This window comes from Meriones unguiculatus, chromosome 1, assembly GCF_030254825.1.
Source record: "Meriones unguiculatus strain TT.TT164.6M chromosome 1, Bangor_MerUng_6.1, whole genome shotgun sequence".
Taxonomy (NCBI): Eukaryota; Metazoa; Chordata; class Mammalia; order Rodentia; family Muridae; genus Meriones; species Meriones unguiculatus.
This window is the reverse complement of record NC_083349.1, coordinates 130142386-130163871: the sequence shown is the minus strand read 5'-3', so window position 1 is coordinate 130163871 and position 21486 is coordinate 130142386. Positions and strand designations below refer to the sequence as shown.

Genomic DNA, 21486 nt, shown 5'->3' with positions numbered 1-21486 from the left:
GCCTGGAACTCAGAGATCTGCCTGCCTCTGCCTCCTGCATGTTGGCATTAAAGGTGTAACTTACCAACACCTGGCAAGATTTATTTACATATTTTATGTATATGCATACTCTTATTTGCATGTATGCCTGCATGACAGAAGAGGGCCTCAGATCCCATTACAGGTGGTTGTGAGCCACCATGTAGGCGCTGGGAATTGGACTCGGGACCTCTAGCGGCCAGTGCCCTTAACTGCTGAGCCATCTCTCCAGCTTTTTCACATCTAGTCTTTTAAGAGAGGGACCTGCAGAGTTTGAATGCTTAGCCTCCATTCTGACTTAGCCGCCCAACTTTGAGAAAGAAGTTATCTTACTGTGTAATGCTGCCGACCTCAAAATGACTACTATCTAGGATGTTTTTACTTCCCATGCAACACAAAAGCTCGATGGAGCTTTGAGTCCACCCTGGTTATTAGACACACAGGAAGTTGAATATCCTTGTTCACTCATCCAGTTCTATGGCGGTTAGAAGCAGAGATCATCTGCAAGTCGCCTTCAAGGATTTCCACTTCAGTGTACTCGTATTTTGTTTTGAGATGGGGCAATAGTTTTTCAATGAGGAGAAAAACGAGGAGACAGAAGAAAGCTCCCTCTAGACTATTAGCTATATACTGACTTTCATACAGAAACAGTACAGGAATGTGTTCCCTAGTCATGCGCTGGGGGTCTCCAGTGACAAGCAACGTCCTACAAGATCAGCTGAGCAGGTTTCTAACACACTGTAAATGAAACCAAACCAAAGTTGTGGAGACAGAAATGGGGTGTTCTTTCCTGCCCCTCCCTATCCTTCACCTGTGCAGAACAATCTGACCAGAGGGTTTCCTTTTAGATCTGGAGGACTAAAAATCCCATCATCTGGGGATAAGGAACAGGATGATGGGGAATTTGCTCACCCTGGATTGCAGACCCTCAAATGACTGGATGAAGCGCTCCGCAACCCTAACCTTCAGTCTTTCCCTTCTCCCATATCCTTTCCCCTTTCCCCACAACAACCGAAGCCCCTTCCCGTAAGCTCTGAGGCCCGTGAACGGCCACCAGACTCTTCCTGCAACGTTCTCTCCTGCCTCTTTTGAATGTGCATACGAAGGACCACCTTCTCTACCTGTTCTCGACGCAGCACACGAACCTTCTATCCCCTCTCAAAGATGAACAAAAATTTAGGGCAGAGAAGACTCGGATACATTAATTTTCTTCTTTCACCGGTGCGACTCTTCTTCTATAGCACAATTTTGTGGCTAGAACCAGGTCACAGATATAGCCTCTGTCACTTTCAAATTCCCTACTACCACGCTAGCGCTGAGCTAGGAGCCCTGTGTTTGTTTCACCGACATCTTGATTCCTGCAATGGGGACCCTCAATTGAAGCTGGCTTGTGCACACGAGATATCTGTAGGGTATTTTCTTGATGGGTGATATATGCATGAAGACAGTCTTAACTGAGTGGTCCCAACCCTATGCAGGTGGGCCGAGACTATGTAAGATATGTAGCTGACCGTGAGTCTAGAAGCAAGCCAGGAAGCAGCCTCCCTCCACAGTTTCTGCTTAAGGTTCCTGTCTTGAGTTCCCATCCTGGTTTCCCTAAATAAAGGACTGTGAATTAGAAGTAACGCCAAATAAGCCTTCACACCCCAAGTCGCTCTTGGTCGTAGTGTCTGTCACAGCAACAGAAAGGCAGCCACAGCAATGCCTTACAGTGACCACATGGTCAATTCTCCTTCACAGTTCTCATTTGACGAGCAGCTTCAGCCCTGGCTGTGGTACTAGCATCAAAAGAGGCTTTTCGAGTCAGGTGGTAGTGGCTCACCCTTTAATCTCAGTACTCAGGAGGCAGATCTCTGTGAGTTCAAAGGCAGCCTGGTTTATAGAGTGAATTCCAGGACAGCCAAGGCTACACAAAGAAACCTTATCTTAAAGGAAACAAAACAACCCAGTCCTCATGTGAACAGAGGAACTGGTGTGTCTGGGTAGGGGGCTATTCTGAGGAATAGGGGAGAGGGCATGAGAGAGGGAGGGTGACACTGGGAGGAGAAGAGGGAGGGGCCTATGACGAACAGGTAAAATGAGTTAATAAAAAAAAATTTTTCAGTTAAAAAAGAAAGACAGAAAGTGACTTTTTGCAACAAGCTCCTGTGTAGGGGTTAGAAGAGAAAACGTAGCCATGTAGGCAGGTAATGGCTCTTACATAAGTGTCCATTTCTCAGTCTGTAATGGACTGTGGAAGGCAGCGCACACGTGTACATTACAAACGGACTGAGACAGACTGCTCGGGTCACTGGAGGCACACTCCATGTCCCACTCTTAAGATCTGCCCAGTGTAGCACTCTGTACCCACGACAGTCACTAAGTTAACATCTGCTGACTGGAGAAGAGCCTCACTTTGCACATTTTATGTCTCCCAGAAACTGAGTGCATACGACGTTTTGAACAACAACAGTTTAAAGTGACTAATCCAACTTGGATGAGGTTTCTGCTCTGACCCAAACTAGACAAGAAAAGAAAGAGTATTTCTCAACTCTCATCCAAGCCAGGAAATGCCAATGTGGGGGTTTTCCTCAATCCAAGGCTCAACTGCAGGGCAACCCCCAAAAGGCAGACTGTAGGTAGCTGTGTTCTGCCACACTGTGCTTGGCACAAACCGGGTATAAGCCACATAGGTAGCAAACGCTGGCGTGGTCAAATATGAAAGGGCCATTCGGAGCCTGAAGAGATTACTTCTGGGGTTTGTCCAAGATAATGCTTATTTTTGCCAAAGATGATGCCATTCTCTTTCCTCCTTTTTCTTTTTGAGACAAGACCTCACTATGCAGCCCAGGGTGGCTTCAGCCAAACTCCTGATCCTCTTGCCTCTGCCTACAAGTGATGGGATTACAGGAGCATCAGCCACCATGCCTAATAGATTATCTCTTCATTCATGAGGTGGTGCCCGCATACCTTTCACAGTTGTGGCCTGTGGTATAGTCCAGGCAGCTCAGACACTCCCCTGTCACCGAGTCACAGTCTTCGGCGTGACCGTTACACTGGCAGGGCTGGCAGCTGGGAAAGCCCCAATATCCAGGGAGACAGCGGTCACACTGCCGAGCATAGATGCCGGGGAAACAGTGGCATTGGCCAGTGACCGTGTCACAGAAGGCACTGACAGATCCTTGTAGGTGGCAGTCACAAGCTGCAGACAAGGCAAACAAAGAACTCATTAGCTAGACAGACACGCCTTCACGAGCACACAGCCTGGATTCCTAGGGCCTGAGGGCTCACACTGCCAGGCTCAGAGCAAAGCTCTGCCTTTTAAAGTCAGGGAATCCCCCAGAACCATTCACCAGGATTTGGTTCAAAGCCTCTGATAACACCTACGTTTGCATCCGTTGGGGCCGAAGCCAAAGGTGCCTGGCGCACACCTGTCGCAGGTTCTCCCAACCACATTAGGTCGGCACTGACACTGGCCTCCATTGGGATCACACACAGAACTCAGGGAACCCTGAGGGTCGCATTCACAAGCTGCAGGGGGGAGGGGAGGGAGGAGAGAGCAGTCAGGCCAATGGCAGGAACAGTACATGGCACCCACCTCCTCGCAACTGGTTCTGTCTCCCCCTGAACACTCCCTGACCTGTTTCCCACTCTCACTCTGAAGATTCCAGTTTAAGACCATATCACCCCTCTGCTGACTGGGAGGGAACTAAGTGGCTGCCCTGGCAGATCAAAGCAGTTTTTGTAGGCAGGAGGTCATGAAGGTTTTCTCCTCTTAGCTCCCAAGCTCAAATATCTGACGACATTAAACCCCCGAGAACGTTAGAAGCTGGTGTGACCTTTTCAAGAGGAAAAAAAGGTTAACTTTCAGTTAGCTGGAGTTAACTCTCAGTCTTCCGTGTCCACAGTCTACAGAGAGGCCACATCCGCACACGCTGTATCTAGTGGACTCTCCTGTGTATACTGAAGATTCTTTTTTATTATTTTTAATTCTGTGTATGTTTGTCTGGGTAAGAGCACCACAAGCCCAGGTGCCCATGGATGCAGAGGAGTTGGGTCCCTGGGAACTGGGGCCAGACTCTGGTTAAGACACTGCTTCCTTCACGCTGTCTCATAGGGAAGCACAGGTGTGTACCCCCTTGTACAGATACACTCTCTCTGTAACTCTACCCTCTAACTGTAGCCTCTGCAGCTGCTCAAGCAACGCCTACCAAGGCCTGTCTGGTGAATCAAGGCAGAAATGCTGAAGATGATGTTCCTGCAGACATCCGTCATCGGTGTTTTTACTACGCTCCGGCTGTTCTCCAGGCACCGGTACCTCTGGAAGGTTTCCCAGGCACTGTTGGTGACCTCCCCGTCTCCTGAGCCTCCAACAGAGAAGATGTCCAGGGATTTACAGTAGGGCATAAGAACAAGCTATGGGTGAAGAAGAACAACAGTGACCCCACGGAGGGGCCCACATAATCAGCCACGGCAGGTAATCATGACCAAGCCCAACGGCCTTCTGCTCTGACACTCATGACATAAAGCAGAACCCTCCCCAGTCGTAAATATTCTGGCCAGAAAATGTTGAGACGGGCTGTACTGCTCGGTGGGCTTTAAAACAACTGTTGCTGAAGCCATTCACAGATGTGTGGAGAAGCGCTTTAAAGAACACATCCTTCCCAGGAAGGTGGAGCCCTATTGTAAGTGTTACAGCTCTGAGGGGGAAAGCTTCCACTGGGGAAGCTCTTCATGGCTCTGAAGGAATGGTTTCTCCGATGGAAGTGTTACAGGAAGTGGGCTCAGACCTTTTACCCTACAGCTATAAACAAAGAAACTCTAGAGGGAAAGAGGGCCCGCTCTGCCTCACTGCGCAGCTCTGACCCTCCCCACAATCCCCAGGTAGCAGGCAGCCAGTCCCTGTCCGTTACGGTCAGCAGCCGGGCATTCACCGAGTCAATGAGCGTGTAGGGGCTCTCCACATCACTGCCGGATGCCGTGTACTGAGGCAGCTCCAACCTCACCGTGTAGTTCATTCCCTTCTCAAAGCACACTGGGCGAGGCAGGACGACGTATCTGCCCCAAGACAAGAGAGAAACAGGACAAAAAGATGACTCTACAGCTTCCAATAACAACAACAGGAAGAAAAACCAAAAGCTCAGGTTGGATCATCCAACAGAGGCCTTTCCATAGCCAGTGCCTCGCTGTGACATGGTGACTCAGTCTGTAAGACCACACTGACCTTGAGCCCGGCGACAAGGACACCACCTGGTTGTCATCATCAGGAACAGTGTTACCGCACCGGCTGCTGGTTGGAATCTTCCCAGGTCGCTGTACGGTGATGACAGCTTTCTCCCAGTGGTCCGGCAGCTAGAGCAGGAACAAAGAACCAAGGAGTACCTGTGTTAGCCCACTGCAGCTAGGCCAGTTAGGAAGACCTCTCCACGGTGGCTAAGTTTCATTAGAAACCACGCAGTTGCTTTCCAGTCCCTAACGCTTGCTTCTTCCCAATGAAGCTCACATAATAATGACTTCCTGTCCAATATACAGCCGGAAGCCTTTTCTGATCCTGGCACTTTCCCCAAGCATGGCTCCAACCATATCCTTCATCCAGCACTAACAGTGAGTCTCCATTATCCCATCTTCACACCATCTCCTTCCTGCCCTTTGGATCAGTTTATCAAAACTTTACTTAGGTGCTGTGTGTGCTGGCATATATCTATAATCCCAGCACCAAAGAGGCTGAGGCAGGATTTGAATTCAAGGTTGGCCTCAGACACAAAACAAGAACCCATCTCTAAAGACGGGGTGGGGCGGGGAAGTCAGTTAATAAAAATTCCCACAAATGCCTAGATCTGGGAATTCCCATTCATGACCTAAATCTGCTTCTTTGGGAAACACTCTAGAAGCCCTGGCTCAGTGCCCTTGTACATGACTCTCCCATCTTCCAGAGCCACCTTCTCGGTTATAATGTCATCTCTGGCCTTTTGCTACACTTCGGGGAAACACATAATCAGGCAGCCAGGCCTCAGGAGGAAACAGCTTTTGATATACCATCATCACTTCCTTAACCTAGCCAGGTCAAGGGCCTAACAGGAGACTGATGAATGCGAAGCTGGATTCAAGAAGTATCTGAAGGAGAGTAAAAACCAGTGGCTGGTATATATTTCAATGCAAGCTTGACTTCACAGAATGTTCTAGTAGCTATTAGGAGTAACTTTATTTTACTAACAACCCGACCCCCAATATATTTTGATGACTTTCTTCACCTGCGGCTCATAGCGAATTAGGATGTCATACTCCATGGAATATGGTATGTTGTCAATGAAAAACTCCAAATAAGCCCCCTCAGGCACTCGGACAAAGCCAGGTCCTGTCCAGGAAGGAATCCGGTCCTGAATGTACTGCCGTTCCACCACGGTGACTCCCTGGGGACAAGGGGACACTAGTTATTCTTTGCACGAACTGGAACTCACCTATACCCCACAGCCAAAGACGTCCAGTGATTCATGACTATGCCCATTTTCTGTCTCCCAGCTTACAGATTCGCTGAGGGTGGTTAAGTCATTGTAGGTCTGTTGCAATTTTTTCCTCTCATATAAACTTGTAATTGCTTCGCTTTTACTTTTGTCACTGGAGTCATCTTGGAACACTAAAGATGGAGGTCAGAAGTGTGGGATATACCTCACATGACCTAACTGGTGGGCAAACAGGGGAAAGAACATGATGGCTGCTGAGCCTGTCTGGAAGTGGTGAGGTGTTCAAGACCTAGCGCAGCATTTACTCTCTTCTCTTCTGCTGCCCTCTGATAGGCTGTTGAGTCCTCCCTGATGCTGAGTCCTCCCTACCATGAGTCCATTCTGGTAGACTGCTCACCGTTATTCCACAGAACCTGTGGCTGGTCATCTCCAAAGATGGCCACCACCACCACCTTCATATCTGTGAGGAGTTTCGGTCACCAAGAGGCAGAGCCAACGTTACACTCCCAGTGAACCACGCTGGCCTAGGGACTTGTGACTAACAGAGTAGTGGGATGACGGCCTAGTGCTTTAGAAGAGTTCTGGCACTTCGTTTCTTCCCCATTGGATGCCAGGTGCCATGCTGTGAGGAAGCTCAAGACAGCAAGTCATGTGGCGACAAGTGCAGCCACATGCACTTGGTAAGTTTGGGTGCCAGACATTCGTTTTCCACCAGTAAAGTTTGGGGTGGTCAGTGAAATACGTCTGAGCCTACATGATGTCATATCTACAGTACCTTTGGAACACAAAGAGAGAGAAGAGTAGAAAATACGTGTTCGTGTAGACACGCCAACCAAAAGCCTTATTAGAGAACTCTCCAAAGTCTACTTGTGAATTCTGCATCGACTTACCTTTAATTATGACAGCAGGCCCCACCCTTCCTTTGTGCTGACAAGAGCTAAAAAACACTTAAGTGACATCTTTACAAAGCACTCGCATCCCACAGGAGCCCCCATGAAGCGCTGCTCTACCAAGCTGCAGGAAGCTCCCCTACTTACAGGCCCCAGGCCAGCCTCCTCCGCTTCGTATATGTAGTGGTCCAGGGTGGTGAAGTAGTAACCGGATTCCACCTCATTGCACTGCCGCCCGATCATGTGAGGCAGGCAGGAGCACTGGCCGGAGTCCTCGGAGCAGCTGAGGACGAAGCACAGCTCGTCAGGGCTTGTGGTAGGCACAGGGCAATCTGCTGCAAGTCCTTCTGTGCTTACTGCTAAGCTTTAAACAGTCATGTTTTCTTATTTCATTCAAAAAAAAATAAGATATGTGGGGGGAAAATGATACCATAAATGAACCCGAAATCTGTCTAAACACACGGCCCCTGAATGTTCTCTGGCCTGGACTTTCCAGTTTCTTCTCTCTTCCCCTGTGCTCTCTCTCTACAGGACATCAAAACTTTCTGCAGGCATCACAGAGTTCTTTGCTTTGGAATCTTATTTATATTGTTTGCTTTTTTCCCCCTTCATGTTATTTTATGTGTATGGATGGGTGTTTTGCCTGCATGTCTGTCTGTACCACATGTATTCCTGGTACCAGAGGAGGCCTTCAGAGAGCCTCGGATTCTCTGGGACTGCAGTTCACAGACAGCTGTGAGCTTCCATGTGGGTGCTGGGACTTGAACAAGAGCAGCCAGTGCTCTTAACCATGGAGCCATCTCTCCAGGCACACTTTCGCTTCACTTTTAATTGCCATTCCTTTTTTGACCTCAGATCCACATACCCAACTCCCGAAGGACATCTTCAATTCAGCTGTCCCAGAGTTTCCTCAGAACAATCCATGCAAAGAGGCATCATTCCCCACTGTGCTCTCCAGTGGGCTGATGGCACCCCAGCCCACAGAGAGTCACCAAGAACCAACCTCTGTGTTCTTCCCCTCCCAGTGGCCATGCTACGCTTCATTCTTCCCTCACAGTCAGCAAAAGCAACTTTTCTAATTGGTACCCTTGTCAAAATGGAACCGCAACACAATTCCTCCACACACCTGCCCCGAAAGGACTTTCTAGAAGGCACCAACCATGTGACTTCCTAACATACCTTCCAGCCTGGCCCTCATCAGCCTGATGTCCCCCACCCCCAGACCCCACCCATCACACTGCACTTCTTGTAACTGCTCAGATGCACTAGTGACTGGGACTCCTCCCCTGGCTCCCAGCCTGGGATGCGCTCTCTGTCCTAGCAGGGTATCTACCAGCAGGGTGTCTGAGAGTCTCCCTCCCTGCTGTGGCATTTCCTGACCACCAGCCCCTCCCCCCCGTAACTCAGACCTTCCCCCTGCCACTGCCTCACTTCCATGTGCGTACTGTCTATAGCACAGCTCGCCACTTCCGCAGCAGAGCGCTGAGCCTCCCCATCCTCCTCCTCAGAGCCGACACCACTGACCACTGAAGATGCATGCACTTTGAGAATATGAGTCTTCCTTACTTGCGTATAAAACCTGTTTGCTTTCTCCCTGATCATAATCATTAGCAGATCTCTAGCCAGCAGCCGGACTGGGAACCTGAGGGCTAGGGCTGAGCCTTCACGCCTCAACCGTCCACACCCACCCAAGCCTAGTGCTCTGCACAGGGAGTCCACGCCGTACACTGTGGATGGACAAATGAGTGAGCAAAGGTTAGGAAAAAAAACATTCAATGTATATATATATTCTTTTTTTTTTTTTGGTATTATTTTCTATTTATATAGTATTTGACTGCAATGTATGCCTGCAGGTAAATAAATTCTTACGATATAGTATTATTTTAGATAACGAATGTGTCTGTATAAACTACAATGTATTTATTTATTTTTCCTCTGCTATATTTCTTTGTCTCTTCCCATGCTATCATTTTATTATGAGTCAGGTAAAAACCAAATACATGCATCCCTTTGCTGGTTTTATTTGGCTTAAGATGGGAGTCTCCGTAAACAGCTCATGGAGGCCTGGAAGCCACCATCCTTCTTCCTCAGCCTGACTGCTGGGATTTCAGCCTGGATCGCCACATCTGGCTTCAGGCGTCCGCTTGCAACCCCGGTAAAAGTCATGACGTGATTTACAACCCTCTTTAAGCCCACTCCCGAAATTTAGGGGAACTTAAGCTCCAGGCAAGCTGCAACTCAGCAGACGGAACAGGCCACAGCTTGCTTGAAACACCTCACCTGGTTGTCACGGGCCAGTAGACAACTTTGCTTGCAGAGCAAGTCATTATCCCACTATTCCCAGGAATCGTTCTTAAAGCTACAGAACCAGTTCCCAGGGGAGGAAAGCCTGTTCTAATTAGGACCCAGCACTTTTGGCCCAGGCCACCAACAACGTCATTTTCTGAAATTCAGCTGTCAGACACTGCATCATATGGACCCACTTCTGCTACAGCAGATGTTTACCGGGGAACTAAATGAACCACCGAAGCAGGCAACTAGCTCCCACGATCGTTAAGAGACAACGGACGAAGACAGACGAGGATGGGGATTCTGGTAGACGCTCGAGGCCGCCATTCCTAGGCAGCACACCTGATCACATGGGAGGATCTAGAGAGACCTTGGTTCCAACAGCCCTGTGACCACAAGTTTCAGGACAAACCCGAATCACTGCCGCTGTTAAGCAGAGCTTCAGCTCCACCCTACTGTTTCCTCCCTGTGCTTGCATCAGTCCCCACACAGATGGTCTTCAGCCTTACAGCTCTCAGCACCCCAAATGATACCCAATTCCAGCCCCAGATAGGGCAATTCCAGCTACACTCTAATTCCTTGTTATTCAAACCACCTTCTCAAAACACTCAGACTTCAACTCCTTTCTCACGGTGTGAGATAAAACTTCATTCTTCTTCAATACAAACAGTTAAGTCTTATTTCAAGATGTTTCTCCACTTCACTTAGCAGCCTCCATCTTCTGTTACTGTCACCCTCTCAGGCCCGATGCCACCACCTTCTACGTCTTCCTAAACTGAGACGCTGGTGTCAACCATCGCTGCCCCGCCCACCTTTCCACATGTGTTTCTCTACCCCTCATCACAGCAGGCGATGGGGCCTGGGGCCTGCTGCAGCTCCTCGGCCTGGACTCTGGAAACAGCTGCTTGTCTTCCTGGCACAGCCCTGTGCTTTCAGGCGAGCCTCACTCCCTGTACTCTTCAGCAAATATTTACTGAACAAATATTGTCCCTGGAAACCGTGCATGCTGGCATCAGTGCCCTGGTATTTTACTCCATTCTAAATCGCTTCTGAATGGACCCTTACACTTCCTTGATAAGAACATTATTTATGGATAAATAATAGAGGGTGGAGGGGAGAGAAATGTCTCTCTCTCCTCGACAACTTAGAATTTAACTGGGAAAGGTAAGCACCAAAGCAATTAAATTAAGAGAAAATGTAGCCGGGGGGCGAAGCACTCTGCGTAGACGCAGGAAGGTGTAATTCATCTGATGGAGATTAGGGAAGTCTTCCTGAAGATGCGGCCTGGAAGCTTGAGGAGATGGCTGTGATGTTCAGAGAGGAGAACCTGACCCACCCATCCCCACCATTTAACCTTTACCCTTTCTCCTCATAGCTAGAAGGCCCTGAACCTTACTCATTCCCAAACCCAAGCCCTTCCCCAACAAAAAAATGGCATGTAACTATTCTCTACTGATCCGCATGGAAACACTACACACCACATTTCAGAAACACTGTACAATTTTCCACACTCCCATAAAGTTTTCCTGTCACCTAAATACAGAGTCTATTTGTTGAATCAGTAACAGAAAGATGACCTAAGAGAAGACAGAGGCCCTGAGCAGCAGGATTGGCCTTGGAAGACACAGGACCTGCTGGCCCATGACCTGACATGGCAGAAAGCATTTGTAGATATGATGAAGGGCCGGTCCCCTGACATGGGTGAGATGATCGTGGATTATCTAAGTGGACACAGCCCAGTCACCGGGGTTCTTGAAAGTGGGAGGGACAAGCAGAGAAGTTGTTTAGAGAGCTACAGTGTCCAAAGGATTTACCCACCCATGGCTCTGAAGAGAGAGGAAGGGGGTTGTGAATCAAGGAATGTTGATGCCTCTAGAGGGTGATAGCAGCCTTTAGGTTACCAGCCTGCAGAAAACAGGATGACCCCTACAGCTTCAAGGAAAGCACCTGAAACTTGAATAAGCAGGAAACAAGCCTCTTCTATCGTCCTACTGTCCATGGGAAGCAGTGTTCTCAGCAATAACATCTGTCTATAATCCACAGAGACAGCTGCTCCACCCAGCTGCAAGATAGTAAGCTTGTGTTGTGTTGTGGTAATTTGTTCTGGCAGTAATCAAAAACTATTACAGTCTCTAGGTTTCCCAATAGGTCGAGGCTAAGATTCTTTAGCACAGATTTCTCTCAAATGCAGGCATTTAAAAGTTCTAATGGAAACATAATTGCTTTCAGTTACAAATGAATGAGCAGGGAAAGTGCAAGTTCAGCTTTTCTCTATTAACAGTGAAAACTTTTTTTTTTCTTTCAAAGTATAAAAAGCACCATTCATAAGAGCAGACCGCTGGACTCAACACTGCCATCTCCTTTGTAACTGATTCCAAATAAGAGATGGTTCACCTTTCAGACAAGCACCACCACAACTGTACTTCCCAACAGGAAGGAAAGACGTTCTAGAACCCCTTAATGTCCATCCCTCATAGCAACTAACAAAAAGCTAGAGAAACCACAATCCCTCAGAGAGTGGAGAAGGCAAGCGTATAGTAACCTCTGCTCTAGCTTCACAGTTGCTAAGTCTCAGTCCCTCCCTGACGAAGCATCCATAGGCCTCTCGGTGCTGGTGCCTGGGTGATGCAAAACAGTACAGAAAAATGCTAAAACACCAGGAGAGTTTTGGGAACTTGTAGTATGCATCTCCTAAGACACAATGGAGACTGGACCTATAGCTCAGAGCTCTTGCCAAGACAGGGTGGGCCAGATGTCCAGGCCAGCACTCAAGGGCCTGCACTCAACTGAGAACATTTGGAAAGATGCTGCAAAGACATCTAAAGGTACCGTTTATCCAGCAACCACTGCCATGGATTCTTACTCATTCATTAAAGCAAGCGATCTGGACAAAATTTCATTAACCTGGCTTTTAATATATTACTTACAACAATTAGATCTTAGTTCTTTAAATACTTAAAAATTCAGATTAGTTGTCAGCAGAGTCGTGGGTGACCATGCCTTTACTGTACAACTCAAATTCCCTTTGGGTAGCTATGCAAAAATGTTTTTAAAGTTTTTTGTTTTGTTTTGTTTTGTACTTTAAGTACTTTTATACTTGATTCTGTCTAAGGTAACCAAAGGGTGTTTGAGGTAACATTTAGAGACTGCTTCACCAAAAAGGTTTTACATCTTAAGACCATTTTGTTTCTCATAATCGACTTACCTTTGTTCAGCGTTACATGTGTCCACAGAAAAGGGAAAGGGGCTGGTGAGATGGATCAGTGAGTGAGTGAGTGGGAGTGCCTGCTGCCACGCCTGATGACCCAAGATCCATTTCTGAGGATCTCCCTCCCACAGGGTAGAGGAAAAGAACCAGCGTACTGAAGTGTGTCTTCTGACCTACACACACGCACCCACACAAGCATGCACGCCCAGTGTAGAAATACTTTTTTTTTTAAAAAAGAAGAAAAGTCATCAAGTGAAACACACTCATGTGCAAAAGATAAATCACCCAACAAGTTTTACGAGCACCTTGTATGTGCCAGTTTCCTAGTTAAATTGCCGTGTTGAGGAACAAGCGTAAGCAACAACTTTGGAAACTCCTCGTGGAGGAAGCTCTGAAAACCAACACAGGACTCTGTGAGGCTACAGGACTGCAAGGTATCTATAAAGGCTTCCTTCCCCTTCCGGAACAGTATGTCTCATCAGTTATGCTAGATCAGGGGACGACCTGCTTTAAAATCCATAAACATACTTCTGCTGTATGAAATTTTTGCAGGGGGCGTTAAAAGACAAGCCAGGGTGGAGTTCAAGACCAGAAGTGTGCAAGAGAGAAAACTAAGTGAGCAGAGACCATGAGGGGTAAAGGGACAGCAGGCACTCCTGAATTACGGTGGCCACTCTTATCTGTCCAGGAAGGACTTGGGCTGACAGCTGTGAACGGAGGAATCAGGGTTGCACACGGCGGCAGACCAGAGCCTCTACTCCGTGTGTCCCGAACACATCCCAGCTGCCTCCCTCAGGAGTTTCCAAGGACAGAGTTCTCTGGAGGTAGAAGCCGCAGGCTGTATTGCGTCCCCAGCGTACTCAGGAACAGAACAAACCCAAATAAAGAGGCCAAAGAGAACACACTCCTGAGACTTCGCCTCGCAGGCTTTCCTAGCAGATGATGCAGTTGGGAAATAAACTTGTCAGAGTTGTCAAGTTCCGAGCACACGAAGCTTGCTCAATGAATCAGCATGTTCTCTCGAGGACGATCGGGGAGATGAGGAAACATCTGTCCCTGAACTCACACTCTCCCGGCCAGACATTCTGAGTTTGATCCAGCAAGAAAGACCAAAATTCTTTTCAGACAACCGTGGTTAACACAACTCCCACAAAGAGAGCAACTTGATAAACACATACCATGTACTTCCACAGAGACTTACACATCCTATCAATCCAAAGAGCACTCATATATTTCAGTAACTGATACATAAACCTCATGAACAGATTAAAAGTTACAAAGAGGAAAATGAAAAAATTCTCACAGCCAAATGAGAATCTACTTTCCACCTATTAAATTAGTGAAAAATAATTGCTGCTGCCAGCTGAGGTTGGGGCCAGGGCAGCCAGTACTTCTGTGGCAGGCAGAAGGGAAATGAGCTGGCTTAATCTGCCTGGAACAATATGACAATTCGGTGAAAATGAAAACGTGTACGTTCTTTGGCTTGGCAGTTTCATCACTGACAACCTGGTCTACAGAGATGCAAGCATTCATCAAGACAGCTTCAGAGCGCTTCACTGCAACGCACTTTAAAAGGCAAGGTGAAAATTACCAAACCACTTACCATAGCTTTCACCTGACAGATACAAAGCTATTGAAAATAACATTATGGATGACTGTAAGAGAAAGAAAGGGTCTATAAGCGCAAAGTTTGCAAGGATAACACGTTTAGGGCTGCCTACATCATTCAGTAGGTTAAGGTACTTGCTACCAAGCCTGATGACCTGACCTACACACTGGAATGAGAGGCTCAATTCCTCCAAGTTGTCTTCCAGTGTGCTGTGGTGAGTGCACACTCATGGACACAAATAAATAAAAATAAAGGCAAGTGGGAAATGACTTAAACTTTAACATAATAACATAAGTAAGTAGTGGCCTGTGGAGAGAGCTCAGTGCTGCTCAGGAAGACCAGAATCTGGATCCCCAGAATCCACGTTAAGTGCTCAGCGACCCTCCTGGAATCCTAGCCTCGTAAGTTGAAGACACGGGATCCCACAGCAAGCTGGCTAAGGAGACTAGCCATACAGGAGAGTTCTGGGTTTGAGTGAGAGACCCTGCCTCAAAAGAAATGAGCTGGGTGAGCACTCAAGGAAGTCTCCCAATGTCAAACCTCAGGCTGCCATACACATATGCACACAACACACATAAAGAAAAAAGAAAAACCACCACCAACAGGTAACACCTAACATCATTTTAAAACAGATGAGAAGAAAATAACATTCATTTTCAACAGGCATACTGTCCTCTACTATTAAGTTTTTGGGAGCAAGAAGAAGCTGTCAATAGTGGCACTTCTAGGAGAAATTTGGAAGAGAAAAGAGAAAAAGAAATGTGTTTGCATTTCAGTTTATACTTCTATTAACTGTCCAAACTATTTTTTTTTTAACTGTGGCCCTACATGCCTTCCATAATTTCAAAGATATAGAAAAATGGAAGTACAAAACTAAGTGACAGTATTATTTTTAAAAAGAGATGTAAATGTCCTAGATTCAAAAAATTATCCTTTAAAAAAGCTTTCAATGATGTATACGTGTGTTATATCTTGTGTATATATCAGTGCAGGTGTCTATGGAGGCCAGAGGAGGAGCCTGGAGCTTGAATTATAGGCAGTTATGAGTGACATGGGACATAGGAACCAAACTCAGTCCTCTGCAACCACTGAGCCATCTCTAGACCAACATACAAGATTTCAGGACTAACTCCTGGTGTGATGACAACCCTGGAAAAATCACAGCACAAATAACTGGCAGGTACTCAACCCAAAGATGAACATATTTTACAAACTTTGTTAAAAGACAACAAAGCCTCAGGCTTCCTGACGTCATGAGTTTGCTTGGCGCTGGGTCGGGGTACCAAGGAGACCCCACTTACCTATTGTTCAATGCTCCTCCCAGGTCACAGTCACAGGGTCGACATCCATCCAGATCATTGCTTAAGCCCCAGTGCTGCGGCTGCAGAGCCAAAGATTAAACATGTAAAAGTGGGTTCCTTTGACTGTACAAGAGACTCAGCGAAGAACAAGCTCCGGCATGCCTGGGTTATTCCAAGAATTTGTTTCAACCAAGGAAACAGACAGAGGGTAGGAATAGTCTTACTGAAGAAACTCAACTCTGTGTCATGTGAGAGAGAGGGTTGTCTCAACTCTGAGCAAACAGTATAAAGATTGGTTTTCTTCACTTAAATGGCTCTGACAGTAAGAACAATTATGGCAAGCATTCTGCATCCTTTCACATTTCCCTCAGTTCAGCCTGCCACATGCCCCACAAGGAAAGAAACAGCAGAAAGTGAGAGTTTATTCTCCAGTGAAAACAAAGGTGACTGCCAGGCTGTGAGATGCTCTCTATATACAGATCTCCGCATCCCCAAAAATGAGCACAGCTTTATCTGCTCACACTCAGTAATTTCTTTATTTATTCATTTATAATTTTATTTTACGCGCATTGGTGTTTTGCCTGCACATATATCTGTGTGAGGGCATCAGATCCCCTGGATATGACTGGAGTTCGATACAGCTGTGGGCTGCCATGTGGTTGCTGGGAATTGAACCCAGGTCCTCTGAAAGAACAGCCAGTGCTATTAACCACTGACCTATGTCTCTAACCCCCGAATCAGTAATTTAAACCAGAGTTCTAGACATCAATAAGCATCTCTCAGGATTGTACATGTATACACACTTAATGGTCACACATACATGTAAGTACAGGGTAGTGGACGCCCTAAGCAAAAGTAAACAAAAGCAACATAGAAATGTCATAGAAGATAAAAGATAATTTTTGTTAACTCCCTTTGTAGTTAGCTCAGGGCTAAGGCTGAGGTTCAGTGTTAGAGGCCGAAGTGTGCAAGGCAGACGATTCAATGACTAGCAAGCCCAATATTATTCCACTGAACTGTTACTGGTGTACTTCCTGCAGATTTTGTCTGTCTTGATGAAATTGTTTTGTACATCAAGTATTACTCACACCTTGTTGCCTCTTCTCCGCTTGTTAGTGTAACAAAGTAAACATTTCCTTGCATTAGTGTCATTTTCCACAATCACCAAATATCACACTGTGTGGAAATCCCCAAGTTTATGTGACTATTTTCGCACTGCTGGTTCCAAGTCTTCTACCATAGTTAATAAGGATGCCCTGAATCTTGAGGAAATGCAGCTCTGTCCAGTTCTCTGGGAAACTCATTAGGAGGCTCGGACGTGAGGTTACTGGTTAGGAATATTAAATTTGAGTAGCTCCTGAGACAATCTATCTGTGAGTCAACCTGCATTTCTGTTAGAAGTTAATGTATACTAACTCATTATGTTCTCACTAGCAGTTAACACTGCCATTTAAGCAAACAAAAAACAAACAAAAACCAAAACTGTTCACTTGTCTTCATAAGTGGTATTCACTCTGACTTGTTACTAGGAATCCCCATTCTGACTTTCTTAACATTAGCACATAAAAATGATGGGAAACTTCAAGATTTGAAAGAACTGAAAACATTCCTTACATGCCAGGGATGGCAATACACACATATCATACAAGAACCTGAGTGGCAGGGTTGAGAGGATTGTGGGTTCAAAGCCAAATCTGGCTACTTATTGAGACCCTACCTCAAAAACAAAACAAACATGGCCCAGTCACTAACTTCTCATCCCCGGAGATTAGGATTTACCTACCAGACATTGGTCACAGCGTTGTCCTGTCACCAGTCTCTTACAGTAGCAGTAACCGGTCTCAGAATCACAAGGACTCCCACCAGGAATTGTTCCCAGAGGATTGCAAGCACACGCTTTATTAAAAGAAACACACACACACCAAATGAGTCCAAAGCTACAGTTTTCGAATTTCCACAAAAAGCAAGAACGGTACTCTGGGAGAATGCCCCAAACAGACTTACATTTACAGCCAAATGGGTCGTCGGCACTTAAGTCATAGAAGCCTTCTTTGCAAACGTCACAGCGCTCTCCTTCCACGTGCAATTTGCACCGACACTGACCGGCAATGAGACCCACAGAAAAGTCTGTGTAACTGTCACAGATGCCTCCGTTCTCAGAACCGGCTGGGTCACAGGTACATGCTGAGAAGAACAACTCCAGGTTAAAGACATCGGGAATCAGGCCATGTTTTTGGGTTTGCCTGTTTGCTTGCATAACACGTTTGTTCTCTTCTACCTTCCAAATCCAGGCAAAGAGAACAGAAGGCTTGACCAGCAGGTACCTGCCTCTCCCAGCACCCCAGACAGCCACTGACTAACAATGCTGGCTTTGCCGCTCAGACTCTGAGCTCCAAGGGGAGGGCGCTGGCAACAGACTATTCTCCATGACAAGTGGTGAAAACGAGTCCCAACGTACGTTCACAGAGATTGGGGTCCCGGATGTCCCTCTCGGGATGCTGGTAGTAGAACGGCTTGCACTGCTCGCAGTTCCGGCCCATGGTGTTGTGTTGACAGTCATCACACACTCCCCCAGTGACGTTCCCGGTGGCCAGGAAGACCGCCATGTCAAAGTGACATGAGCTGGAATGCTCGTTGCAGTTACACTCTGTGTGACGAGACCAATGTCGAGAACAGAAACATTTAAAATCTGTTTACCAACGGAGGACAGAGTCGGCGCGGGAAGGCTCGTTAGCAAACCCAGCACTAAGTCTGAGCAAAACGGCGGCCGGCGAGAAGGCTCTGGTGATGACCAAGGCCATGGCCCTCAAACCTCACATCAGGCTAGCCACTTTTAAAATATGAACTCAATAAAAAAATAAATACTGCCAGGCTGGACTGTGGTGACTCACGCCTTTTACCTAAAAGCTGGAGAGGCAGAGGACTGTGGATCTGAGTTTGAGGCCAGCCTGATCTACAGTGATCAGGCAGGGCAGAAGGCAAGGCTATACAGAGAAACCTTATCTCAATAAATAAATAAATACATTAATAATTAATTACTATTGTTATTATAAGTGGGAAACTCTTTGGATATAATAAGGCTCATGTATAAAAGGCTTGTTGGGAAATGACTGATTCATGAAGGCCTTGGTCCGTGGGTTGCTTAATCGCCTGATGGACTCATAACTTAATGGCATGGCTGGAAGACAGTGGGACTGAGGTGTGGTCTGGCTGGAGGAAGCAGGTCCTTGGGGTGACCTCTGCAAGCTCTGTCCCCCAGATCTTCCCTGCTATTTAATTCCATGATGCCTCTGCCTTCCCCCAGATCGCAAGCAGCAAAGCCAAGTGACCATGGAGGGATGGATCTTTCCAACTTTATGTCCAGTTACTTGGCTACGTTCTGGAAAAGTGACCAACTCAGGAAGAAGGGTGCCATTCCACTGAAGGTACCTGTGGCCCCACCCAGGGTAGAAACTGACTGAAGTACTTTCTACTCTAAAGGACATGCTGGTTGATGCATTCCTAGAAAAGGCTTTTGGGGTTGCATATTTGAGGATATGGCAGCATTATGTGGGGGCAGGCAGGTGGTACACCCTGATTTCCAGCACAAGGGTGGCTGAACAGTAAGCCAGACTTCTCTCCTCACTGTGACAAAACACTTGAGGAACACAACTTGAAGGAGGCTTCACTTCAGTCCATCCTTTTGGAGGTTTCGCTACACAGCTGGCCAGCTGTGTTGCTGCTGGCTCTGTGATAAGGAGGAACGTGATAGCAAAAAGGCACAGAATTACACAGCTGCTCCCTGCCGGCAGCCAGGAAGCAGAACAACAAACCGGAAAGGGTTGGGAACAAGAAACAACATCAAAGGCATATCCCAAGCACCACCACGGCCACCAGCAGGGTCTAACCTAGAAAAACAGCCAGCTAGGAACCCATCAGCAAATTAACTCACTGATGAAGTTAGTGTCCCTGGAACCCAGTGACTTCTCAATCGTGCCACCAGCTCGGGACCATACCTTCAACGTATGATCGTTTGGGGATACCTCGGACCCAGGCAGAAAAGTCACTGCATTTGCCCTGCTGTCCTCTTGTCACCAACATCATTGCCATTTTCCTGAGTCAATGCCACACACACTAATTCTTGTTAATTTAACTCAGCACACACATATTATTGCTCTGGGACAGGCTCAGCCAGGAGAATGGCACAAATTTTCCTCCCCTCGGCAAACAGTGTAATTACAGATGGCAGCTGCCCAGAAAATGGATCCCGGAATCCCCAGCGCCTCCAGCAGCGCCTGCTTCCGCTGACACTTACTTTTGCAGGCATTGCTGTTCCGACCTTCTGCAGGTCTCCACGGCAAATCATGGTAGAAATCCATGCAGAGCTCACAGTTCAAGCCTTTGGTGTTGTGCCTGCACATGCAGTGCCCGTGAACCTGGGAAGTTGCACACCGGGAGAGGCAGAGTCAGAAGCGTTTGAACGGCCATACCTTCTCCGGTCAGCAGAACACACAATCTCCTTTCTTCACACCCACGTCCAGCTCCTCACAGTGAGGCCTTATTTTTATTGTCCTTCTCCCAACTGAACGAGCTCTATCTATGTAAGTTGATGGCTATCATCCTTGTTTCTAGAAACTTTCTATGGTGTAATGCACGTTCAACTGAGTATCTAACACAAAGAAAGCAGATGAGCAAAATTAACAATTTAAGAATTGTTTTGAAAGGACTGCAGGGAACGAAGAAGTGCTGACAGCAGGGGAAATTGGTCTTCCCCAGGAAAGAGCATACCAGTTGGTGATCTAATACCAAATGAGCATCCCTGAAAACACAAGTCCACATTATACAGGCTGAGCAGTGTGTACTTGGGTATTAGGAATATATATGAGTGTGTGTGTGTGTACACATTCATACATGTAACAATAATTTTTTTAAAAAGAGGCCATAAATTTGAAAGAGCAAGAGGATTTGGAAGGAAGAAAAATGGAAATGATGTAATTTTTAATATTATATAAATGCAGGTTTATTGGGTGCAGTGGGGGAGGGGAAGGGGAGCTCATGCTGTGGAGAGGGAGGGAGCAGGAAGAGGTAGATGGCGGAAAGGGGGAAAGATGAAAACTGGAAAATGATGTAATTATATTACAATCTAAAAGAAATAATTTGTAAGCAATTATTTAAGAATTAACAACAACAAAAACCAATAGCCTGAGCTGGGCATGGTGGCACACTCCTATAATCCCAGCATTCAGGGAGGCAGAGGCAGGTGGATCACTGTGAGTTCGAGGCCAGCCTGGTCTATAAAATGAGTACAGGACATCCATGGCTACAGAGAAACCCTGTCTCAAAAACAAAACAAACAAACCAACCAAAACAACAAAACAAAAACCCAAAACTCCACCATCCTGAATACCTGAGTTTGATCCCCAGTACTCACAAGGAGGGAGAAACTGACTCCCTCAATTGTACTCTGACCTCTGTATGAACTCTTTATGACCTCTGTATGAACTTCACATGTGTGACGCTGCACATACACACAAAATAAGCGAATTTCAAAACAGAATATATTTTCAAACTAGCTATTTGAGGATATTTTTTAAAAAGCTACTGTAGAAAGCTATACAGGCCTCCATATGCACGGTCCCCCAGAACTCGCTCTAAATACTGCGCTTTCGTACGCTGTGCCAGGTGATCATTTTCTCTGAAAGGTTTCTGCTTTCTTGCCTCCTGGAAGCACAGCACTTATTTTTTCTTAACC

At 46.7% G+C, this 21486-nt stretch overlaps 1 protein-coding gene across 1 annotated transcript in view; it reads right to left on the bottom strand.

Moving 5' to 3' along the window:
* The window catches only part of Lamb1 (laminin subunit beta 1), a 66514-nt gene that overhangs the window by 26164 nt on the left and 18864 nt on the right, over positions 1-21486 (bottom strand). The window contains exons 8-19 of the mRNA XM_021654196.2: positions 20050-20170; positions 18214-18402; positions 17760-17939; positions 17539-17651; positions 15756-15835; positions 7496-7631; positions 6249-6407; positions 5222-5349; positions 4932-5055; positions 4209-4413; positions 3385-3528; positions 2968-3199 (exon numbers count right to left, since the gene is read on the bottom strand). Coding sequence (XP_021509871.1) covers positions 2968-3199; positions 3385-3528; positions 4209-4413; positions 4932-5055; positions 5222-5349; positions 6249-6407; positions 7496-7631; positions 15756-15835; positions 17539-17651; positions 17760-17939; positions 18214-18402; positions 20050-20170 — 1811 coding nt within the window. The remainder of the gene's footprint in view (positions 1-2967; positions 3200-3384; positions 3529-4208; positions 4414-4931; positions 5056-5221; positions 5350-6248; positions 6408-7495; positions 7632-15755; positions 15836-17538; positions 17652-17759; positions 17940-18213; positions 18403-20049; positions 20171-21486) is intronic.